This window comes from Seriola aureovittata, chromosome 5, assembly GCF_021018895.1.
Source record: "Seriola aureovittata isolate HTS-2021-v1 ecotype China chromosome 5, ASM2101889v1, whole genome shotgun sequence".
Taxonomy (NCBI): Eukaryota; Metazoa; Chordata; class Actinopteri; order Carangiformes; family Carangidae; genus Seriola; species Seriola aureovittata.
Window position 1 is genome coordinate 13,630,034 of NC_079368.1, and position 10,678 is coordinate 13,640,711.

A 10,678-nucleotide genomic window follows, 5' to 3' on the forward strand; every position below is an offset into this window, starting at 1 on the left:
AAGCCAGGTTGGGATGACAAAAACCACCCTAAAAGAGAAATTGTGATGAACACATCACCAAACCTTTCAAAACATGTGCATCGTCTGCTCTGAAATGGAAATAAGTAATCTGTGGGAGCTACAGCCTCCTGTCATTCAACAGGAAACCTCCACTCCCCACAGAGCAGCAAGGATTATCCTCTGTGCCTCACAATTCTGGTTCAAAATCATAGCCCGCGTCAACTGTCAAGACATGTTATCATAAAGTGTGTGTGTGTGTGTGTGTGTGTGTGTGTATATGTGTATATGTGTTCACTGAGTGATGTCTGTGCCAGGCCTTGTTTGCACTAAGTAATCATTCAGTTTATTTCTAATATACAATATATTGGACATGAAATGTATCAGACTGAATCCTTGATGGGACAGACAGACCTCAACACTTTGTGATCAGCTGTTTTTGGGGAGTTTGTCACCAATGTCACAATCATGCATTCACCCTTCTCAAAGTCAAACTGCAAGTCTCTCTCAATGCTGACAGGACACCTTCAGACAGCAAAGTACTCACAGCACACAGCCAGGTGGTGAGGAGGCCTCACTCCAACAGTACTGCTTGCAGCTCTGCCACGGCTGAGAAAGACCATATGTCTCTTCCCTTTGGAGTCTGTCCATGCCTGGGACTGCCAAGCCGTTAGGCCTAACCCACATATGTGTCTTAATACTGTTAAGCACTAGGTCCTCAGGGGGTTAAGACACTGCTGTAATTCAGATAGTGAACCACTGCGTGTTCTGTATTTGTGAACAACAAAGAAATGGCCACAGGAAGGTTCACAGGGTGGTGGTATTCACCAAGGACTTACACCTTTCTTACACAGGTAAGTTTGCTTCCCTATGACAATGAACTTAATCAGCTAATCCCTATGCAGACAGACTATGAATTAGACACAGTCTGAACCCATAGTGCTCTTTAAATAGGCACACAGCTACAGCTATGATTTGCCAATCACAGAAGCCAGCGTTCTTTGTTGTCATTTCAAAAAGAATGACAAACCATAAACTAACATTGTACCCTAATACGTAAAGCTGGAATAATTAAAGTAATCATTCTTAACCTCCTAAGTAATATGTAGAAGATGAGGTAATATATTTGTCATGGGATAGTCGTTAGCTTGTCGTGTGTGGCCAGGCCACTCTTCCAATAATAACTGTAAATCGTCCTCATGTGACCCCTTGCGCCTGAAGATTAGCATAATACTTAGCTACTACATTGTGCTGCCACTCGCTCTCAAAATAAAGCGTGAAGTAAACGAGCCGATTTGCCAAAATCACAGAAAAAAACTTGTACAGAGCGTTTTTCTCGAACTCTAGCCTAGTGGGAGCAGCTGGTGAGCTTCTAGTGTTTCCGCTTACCGTTCTCATGGAAACATTTTACCCAATCAGAGACGACATAGCTGGAGGCTTTGGAAAAAGAAGCCAATCGGAGGGTCTGTTGTTTAACAGTCGATCGGTTTGAAACGGCAAAGCAAGCGTTTTCCAACTGAAGAATAACTTGGGGGAGCAGAGGAGTGTGACAGTCTGTATAGACAGATATAGACATAACAGGTAAAAACCTCCGAATGCAGCTTGGTTATAACTTAGTAGAGGCTGTGAACCAGAACTAACTACTCGCTTCAAACAGTGTAGTCTTTCTGATTTGCAGCAGCCACGAAGGAAAGGTGTGTGTGTTTTTTTTTTTTACAGATTTAAGGTTAGCTATGACATAATTACCAAACTTCACTTGTCTAACGCTGCCAGAAACCGTTAACTGCAGGAAAAGTTACAATCGCTTGTATTATCGTGTGTTTAAGGCTGTTAAAACATACGGTTTGTTACGTATATTTAGTTACATTTCGCTGATTAAAGAGACAGTCAAAAACCACTTACTTGTCAAGACTAGATTTTCCCAGAGAAGCTAATGACACTTTAAAACACACTTCCAGATTTGCATAACTTTTACTCTAATTGTAAAAATACAACAAAAAAAAAAAATGAACAGGCCAGGTGGATTATAGATCTGGGGGTCTAGATGTGAAAGATCACTCTGTATTGTATGTATGTGTAAGTTTCCCATCAGTGCCAAATTGAAAGCAAATTTTAGGCTTTTTATCTTATCTCGTATTTTGTAGTTTAGTCCCACTTATGTTCTGTGTATATATACAGAAACTTGTTATGTTGAAACTAGCTGCAGAATTTGGTCCTAAGCCACTTTGTACAAAAGACAAGAAGTATACAGTAGAAACTATACACTGGATAACATATGACATTTTTAGCTCATGCTTGATAGTTTATCATTAAACTATCACCTTTCCAACTATCTAGATGTCCTCAGACGAAGAAGAGCCAACCAGCCCTGTTCTGCCCAAGGACTCAGATCAAGGCAGCTCTGTGTCCTCTGAGCTTCAGGTGATTAAAAAAAAACACTTTCAATGTATGTGCTCCATTTGCTCCAGTGATATAACTCAGATCTGGGAATATAGTCACTATATCAATCAGTCAAACACATTTTAAACGTACACCCAGTTTAAATTTTTTGTCCAAACCACTTATTTGGAAGTGAAGGCAAAGGTAAACACACATGAACTGTCTATCAGAATTGCCCATTGCACTGTAAAACTAAATGTACGGTTATTTTAAGTATAAGTGAACTGAAGTTGAACCCAAAGGTTGCTTTGACAAATTGATGTTTTCAGCAGGCGGTTTGGATCGTAATTTTAACATCATATAGTTTTCACCTCCTAGTAAGTGATTTAGATGATATTTTATAAACTGGGAACTTGTTAAGTTGCATGTGTTGATCACTCTAGTAGACTCCACTGTAAAGGTGTGTACAACATCTGTGCATGTCAAAATTAAAGATGACGATGACTGAAATTGTATTATAACCAATAGGAACGATGGGTACAAAAGTAAGAAACTATGAAACTGTTAAAAAAAAAAAAAATTACATATCATAGATATCTTCTTTTTTTTTTACTATTTATGGATCGACAGGATGAGTATGAGGAGCTCCTCCGCTATGCTGTGGTCGCCCCTAAGCTTGACACACTCACCAGTGCTTACTTGCAGCGGTTGAGCACCTCACATCTGTTTGCAGAGGGCCGGAGTTCCCAGAGAAAAGATGAAACAAAATCACAGCGCCCAGCAGGTATCATTGGTTCCTCTTGTATGCAGGCAACATTCATACACACACATTTCACTAAGCCTTTCTGACAGAAACACAACTTGAGCCCTTCCAGACACTGCCCCCATCAAATGATCAGCTGTCAAAAAGGATTTGGCATCACAACATGAAAAAAGATGCAGTGTCTGTTTATCAGCCTCATATTTTCTGCTTGTAAACCAGCCTAGTCAAGATGCATATGATATCAGTCTGTCAGATTCTAGCCCCTATCTCTTTCCCCTACGATGCCCACATCTTAAACAGTCTATCAGTTTCCCCCCTAGCTCTAGCTCCAGCTGCAGCTCTCATTGGAGGTTTAGTGCTTTAACTGTCACGGAGTAGTGCACAGGGATGTAGAGAGCAGACGGGCTGATTGGTAATGATCTCCTGGCACTCTGCCTGTACTGCTCTTTAGAGTGTAGGCTCTTCTCTTCCCCCTGCAGTATTTAATTAAGATATTGACATAAATGCATTCCTGGATGAGGACCATGCTTGTCTTATTCAGCATTCTTGCCCTCACCTTTTCTGTTCTTAAACTGTCCTTTGTTTTCCAATATTTTACTTCACTCATTTCTTCCATTGCAAATTGTAGCAACATTTCCTTTTTTATCTATTTAGCATTGTGCCTCTCTCACTGACTTCCCTCCCTCATCTCTCCTGTCTTCTGTCAGATGCTGCCACTGAAGCTAAAGATGGGAGGCATTCTAGCAGGAGTGTGAGATCATCACAGGCCTCCCCTTTGATTGTTGAGCCCACCACACACTCAAGAGCCTCTCATGGTAAAATGAATGAAAATGACAAAGAAGCAAAATGGTTGTGTGATATCTAATTGTATATTAATTTTTCTTAATTTCAAATAAGATTAGAAATACCAAGACCATCAAGTTGCAGTGTTGCTTCATTTTTTTAGTGATAATCTGTCTTGTCTGTGGGTCTGTGGGGTTTTTTTGCCATCCAGTTGAGGAGGTGGCAGGTCGGGCATCTGGCAGGGCGTCAGTGCTCTCAGACAGGTTGCAGACGGTGTCTGAGAGGTCCAGGCCAAACAGCCCAGACCCACTGGAGTCCGCTGTGGCAGAGATGTTTATTTCAGAGAAGAACATAAGCAAGATGGAGAATATTCTAGACACGTGGAGCAACAGTCTAAAGGTTGGTCTGTTTCCTCATGTAGAACTGTCCTTTCATAATCAATCAGTTTACCAGCTCTTATTTGCTGTCTGCTTGAGAGCTGACCATAAATAATGTTGTGTGGCTTTATATAAGGCTCTGACACGGCTGAATAATAACTTCTTTAACATGCTGTATATACAAATATCAAAATAGCAGGGAAGTGTTTTGAGATTCATCAGTTCACTGCAAAATAAGGCAGAGCTGGCAGATTTATTCTTGATAAATTGAAATAATGAAACTGAATTGTTTTACAGTGAAAACAATTATTTTAATCTTAATTAAGATTTGTTAGTGTTCAAATCTGTGGTACAATGACAACAGAGCATTAATTAATTCTTTGAAGAGCAATCTAGAAAGCAAAACATTGAATTAAGCTTTATCTGGCATATACTGTACATTTTACTTTTATAGTGATTAATTTACAAAAAACTTACAGAAAAATAGAGTATGGTGGAAAAAGCAAGCATTTTGTAAAAAAAAAAAAGAAAAAAAAAAAAGCCTTTTACTCGTGGTTCCCAACCTATTCCTACTCATTACCCACTTGAAAATCTCAACAACGTTGGTGGCCCACATCCAGCACTGTAACAATATGGAGCCCAAATAGTTCGTTCTCAGAGCACTTTCTATTTTAGTGATCATGATCAAACATTCACAACTCAAGCAGGGGAAGCTCAATTTTGCTTTTTTGTTTGACAGTGGAGAGATCACTTGTCGATTCACCAGATGTCTCTTGACTCTCTTTCCTTTTAACTCTTCCTGTTACTAACCAGCTATCCATTTTTGATATTCCAGTTTTTGCTATGGATGTAATCTTTTAGCACACAATCAGACTGAGATAGTGACAACATAAAAGTTCCTGTCATTGGCTTATCACAGTGATTAATACCTTAATACCAGAAGAAAAAACAATGAAAGAAGTTTTCAAAAATGTTTAATGTTTTTAAAGATCTATTATTTTATACATATATATTTTTGCAAATGATTTGTCAGCCCATTTGCAAAACCTTCACGAGCCACAGGTTGAAAACCGCTCCTCTATGTTAATCTCACTGACACTGCATGTTTCAGATTATATATAATTATAAAAATGCATAAATGGGTGAATTAAATCAGCATATTAGGTTCATATTGACACTTCCCAAACTCATGTAATTAGAAAGTTAGAATGAGATGGATTCAATACAAGAAATACTGCAGAGCATGTATGTGCACAGTGGTGAGAAAGTGATCAGAAATTATAAAAGGGAATGTAAAGTGTTTGAGTCTCTTCGAATTGGATGACAGCTCTATTCTTCCTGGAACCAGTGACCTTTTAATTGTGTCCGCCAGAGGAATGATTTTGGAGGAGGTGGGTGGCTTCAGTGGGTGTCCTTCCTGCCCTTCTCTCCTGATGTTGTACAACTCATTCATGGAGGGCAGATGACAACCAATCACCTGCTAAGCAGTGCCGATAAAAGAGTAGAGTTCGACCAGGGAAAAGGCAGTAGAGGACCATGGACTGTGACTGATGCTGAGACTCTTTCAGGGTTGGTTGCAGGAAGAAAATCTCTTGTTTTACCTTCCATATAAGACAAACTTGTTTACATTTGTTGGTGCTGGTTGTGTTTGACTCTGTAGAGATTTAGCTATGATCACAATTTTACCATTTAACTCTAAGGCCAAATTTATTTTATCGTTCTGCATTGCGGTGTTGTGGAGGCTGCAGGTGGAAGCCTGTTCTAGACCTCTGAATCCACCAGAGGTGTGCTTCCTCAAAAAATGTAAATGCACATCAGAACTGTAAATCAAATCCAAGCCAGGGCATTGTTAGATGTCTCCAGAAATGAATCCAATAAAACAAGAGAGGAAATCTGCCAGGTTCATAGTTTTCTCTTGCTGTCAGTGACAAACCCTCTGACACATTTGTTCATCCAATTTAAAAGAAGGCATGTGTGCATTTGTCCATGTTTATTAAAGTAGGATAATGAACACACCGTGATAGTCCCACCCTCTATTCCCTAATTAGTCAAATGTGCTGGTGGAGCTACGGAAGTGGAAGCTGGCCTTTGTGGAGCAACACAAGCTGGAGATGAGGAAAGAGAAGGAGAGGTATGCAGCCCAGACAGCTGGCCTGAAGTCAGAGCTAGACAGCCTGAAGGGGCTGCTACACACCTATGAGACTTCCAACCACAGGAAAGATGAGGTGACTACATGTGTATTTCTTTGTTTTTTTCCAGTACATAATGTGGGTGATTTGACTAATTTCCAAACTGAGATTTTATTTCCATTATTGTTAAGTTTTAGTGTAGGACTGGGTGGGCTTAATCCATGTGTTAGACCCATACCTCTATCTTTTGCTCATTTGCTTATGTACATTTAGCACTTGAAAGAAAAAGATGAGGAAAAACCATGTCTGCTTTTAGACTGTCAAGCTTGTTTGTGTGCTGCGTCCTCCCTCAGGTGATCGTGAACCTGAGCCAGGTGTTGGATAGGCAAAAAGAAAAGCTTGAAAAGATGAAGGCCTTCACCCACTGGAGGCTTCAGCACACTGAGGCCAAAGAAGAGGTACATAGATGACATTGTGGTGTCTCCCACGGGTTTTACAACTATTTGTGGTGATATTTACAGTGGGGGCGAGTGTCTTCATGGGCGTATATTGTCTGTCTTCGGTATGATTTAAAGCTTTCAACTCTCACATCTTGCATAACACACTTGTCTGTCTTTTCGCCTCCTACACTAAGAAAATGTACAGAGATGCTTCCTAGTTTAGTAAACTGACTCAGAAGAAAAACCTACTGTCGTGCTGCATGAACTGGATATGAAAAAAAAGTGGGATAAAATATTTGTTTGTGTGGGGCTAATCCATTTTGGTGAGCCCCCAATCACATAGTATAGTTTGTTTTTCTCTTTTTTAATTATCATTTATGATTATTTTTTCATTAATGGATGTAACATTACTAGGTGAATGTATCTTAACATTTCTAGATTACTACAGTTTAATAGTTTATGCAAATGATTAGTCTCTGCATGCTTCACAGACCCAACAATGACTATGCACTATGTCACTGCCCACTGAACATGCATATGCCACATTTGCACCAATATCTCCTTTCACAAAATTTAAATCATAAAATTTAGTCAGTGCACTGATGAACTGATGATGATCCTTTTTAACCATATTACATATCAAACTAAGAAGAGCATAAAATGCCAATGAAAGTTGTTTTTTTTTTTGTTTTTTTTTATCAAAATAGCTGTTTATGCCATTTCTTTAAAATGGAAAATTAAGTAGATGACTCATATTTTTGGCTAAACCGTGACACAGGAAACGTACCATGAGAAAATGTATTGCACCTGCACAGGAATGAATTATGGGTGTAATTATTTCCTTGTGAATATTTTCATGGTCTTGTGGTTCCCTGCCAGGCTCATGCTGCTCAGGTAGCACAGCAGCACTACAATCTGCAGCTGAAGAAGAAGGTGTGGTTAGGCTGGCACTCTCTGGTCCAAAAACACTGGAAGGTCAAGGTGGAGCGGGCTTGCCGTGCAAGGGCTGAGGAGGTCTGTGCAAACCTGTCCACAGAGTATGAGGCCAAGCTGGCAGAGGTAAATAAAGGAGGGGAAGGACCTGCATGTGAAACTGTGTGTGTATGGTGATGCTGCATTGCTGAATTCATACTTAAGACTACTTCATTCAATGTGTTTTACCATACGTATCAAAGCAGTCTGTGGTCATTGTACATTTACAGCCGGGCTGAGTCATGTCAACTGGACCAAAGCACCACTAGTTACCATGATTATGTTAGTTTCTTACATAGCTAAATGTATTTATTTGCAGGTTTATTCAGTGCATTGTTATAAATGCATACAATTTGAACAGCCACATTAAACTTGATTAATAGTTTGCAGTGAAATCACCATAGAGCAAGTAGAAATAAAAAGGGATAATTATGGATAACCGTTTTACTGATGGTGTTATGGATGTATATCGAGGGCGCAACACAAAGGCCGGAGATTGAAAGCAAGAAAATGAGCTCCACCAGGTGGTGTTGTCAGTATTATATAAACTGATAAATGACTGATTCTTTCTGTCTCCACAGCATTGTGAGGCTATAGAGAAGGCTCAGGCAGAGATTCAGAGACTACGACTAGAGCGAGAGCGCTATGAGGAATCCATGAAGAAAGCCTTCATGAGGGGCGTATGTGCTCTCAACATGGAGGCTCTCAGCATGTTTCACACTGCGGAGGGACGGCCGGAGCAAACACCAGTTCATGATCAGCATGGTCTGTAACAGAAAGACCACACATACCTATTTTTAGAGAATATCCATCTTTTTTAACAACCAGCACACAAAAGCTCTAAATCACGAGCCCCATAACTACATAAAAAGGCTCTATACAGCAAACCTTAAAGGTATTGTTACCTTGTGTAAGTGCTGTATTGATTCAGCGCAGCTATCAAGACAGAAACTAACAGACAAAAAAGACAGAAACACCATTCCTCCAATAGAGTGCAGCCTTGTGCTATTGACAGATGTGTAGATTTATGAATGAGTGGAGTGGATGGGGGTCTTTGTTCTTTTTTTGAAGTCATTCACTGACTCATCTAATGGAATGATGAGTCACAGGTTATAACCTGGATGTGGCACTGAAAGATTGGCTGGATTTCTTTGAACAAGTTACTTTTCTCTCTTATCAATAAAAGATTGATATAAGGTCATATTTGGGCTATTTTTAAGCACATACTTGACAGGATTTATGAATCATTAATGATAAGTCACCTTTTTAATATACCACAGCAGGAAGTGTAGATGGCACTTACTTCTGTTACTCATTCAGTTTAAAAATAGCACTATTAACATATCTTCAAACAAGCAAGAGACAGTGAAGATATTGACATTGCAACTCATAATTAATCACATGTAATATTGTTTTTAATCATTAGTGTTGACAGTGAGTCAAGTGAATTGAAATTCTTCAACCAAAAGGAAACTTTTCATTCACCGGATGCCGGTCATCAAGAGTTGTTTCAGAACATTAGTCCAACACTCAGAGTAGTTTTCTGTAACTATATAGATCAAGAATATATTGTGCCAGAGCCTGACTCAGTTAATATATTTTTGTCCTTTCTATAGATCCTCTGCCTGCCCAGGATGAGCCTAGCTCTGCTACAATGGCTCAACTTCAACCGTATCCTATCTCTTCCACACGGTTCAGCCCGGTCCACTTTGACCGCCCAGACCCCCCCTCCCACAGTGAAGCAGAGGATGTGGTGAGACACTGACAATGTTTAATGAAAACATACAGCACATTTATTTACACACCATAATTCTTCCATGTCATAGTTCAGCCTCTTCTCGAATATCTCATTGGATCCGTTAAATCCATAATCAATTTTTTTAAGGTAATAGGTCCCCGAATTTGAATTTTGAATATGCTGTTGTATTTGTATAATTTTCTTGTTCCCCTATTTATGATGTTACCTTCTATTACCATAAATGTTGTTCTTTTTGAGTAAATCTGTTTTCTGCACTGTGACTCACTTCCTCTAAATCCCACTCCTGTTACTGTTCGCACTGACTACCTTTTCTTCAGGTGGGCTCTGGTGCCTCCGTGTCCAGGGCAGAAGTACTCCCTCCCACGACGGTAGTGCACAGCTCACTCCCACTTGGGGGCATTGCAAGTTCCAACAAACAGGTTAGCATTAGACATGTAGATATGCTCTGGTACAAGGGCCTCTGTCCACCTTCATAACAGCTATGTGTAACTATGATCGTAATTAAATCATATATTATTTGGTCTCTACTACATCACATTTATACGTGAGTGTTTGTTGTTTCAGGTCACTGGTCGTGCCGTCACAGCCAGTCAACAAAAACCCTCAAAGACTGTAACTGCTCGTGTCACAGCACGACCTGATGTGGGTAAGGCTGCACGCAGCAACCTCCAGGTGATGGGTGTGGCTCCACCCATGAGCTCTGTGATAATTGAACGCCATCATCCTGTTACACAGGTATTGGACCGTGTGCATCACCACTAACAATGGCTGTGTTTTATTATGAGTACACCTTTAGCTGTGTGAAACTGAAAAAGAACATCAACATTTTCTTTTTTTTTCTCTCTCATTCTTTCAAGCTCACCCTCGGTCAGGCCACGGCTGCTAAATATCCTCGTTCCTCCCAACAAGGCCAAGGCTCCACCGGAGGCAGAGGCTCTTCCAAAACACACACCAGCACGTGCCATGTACACTCCATCAAAGTAGTTGACTGACCACACACATGCACACGCATATCTCTCAGAAAATCTTGCTCACCTAGTCTAGATTTAAGATTTAACACATCCTATGCAACAATCCTA

At 40.1% G+C, this 10,678-nt stretch overlaps 1 protein-coding gene across 2 annotated transcripts; it reads left to right on the forward strand.

Annotated features, from left to right (window-relative positions):
• The first annotated feature begins 1,486 nt into the window (after positions 1–1,486).
• poc5 (POC5 centriolar protein homolog (Chlamydomonas)) lies at positions 1,487–10,599 on the forward strand. 2 transcript variants are annotated; one of them, XM_056377473.1, is made up of 13 exons: positions 1,487–1,578; positions 2,335–2,418; positions 3,007–3,160; positions 3,847–3,954; positions 4,134–4,321; positions 6,348–6,524; positions 6,782–6,886; positions 7,748–7,927; positions 8,422–8,605; positions 9,457–9,593; positions 9,917–10,018; positions 10,164–10,334; positions 10,457–10,599. In XM_056377473.1, exons 2-13 carry the CDS (start codon positions 2,335–2,337, stop codon positions 10,589–10,591), a joined length of 1,725 nt encoding a protein of 574 aa, XP_056233448.1. In that variant the 5' UTR covers positions 1,487–1,578; the 3' UTR covers positions 10,592–10,599. The 2 variants fall into 2 exon arrangements, with proteins under 2 accessions (XP_056233448.1, XP_056233449.1); XM_056377474.1 differs by having other exon boundaries at positions 1,554–1,691.
• The last annotated feature ends 79 nt before the right edge of the window (positions 10,600–10,678 follow it).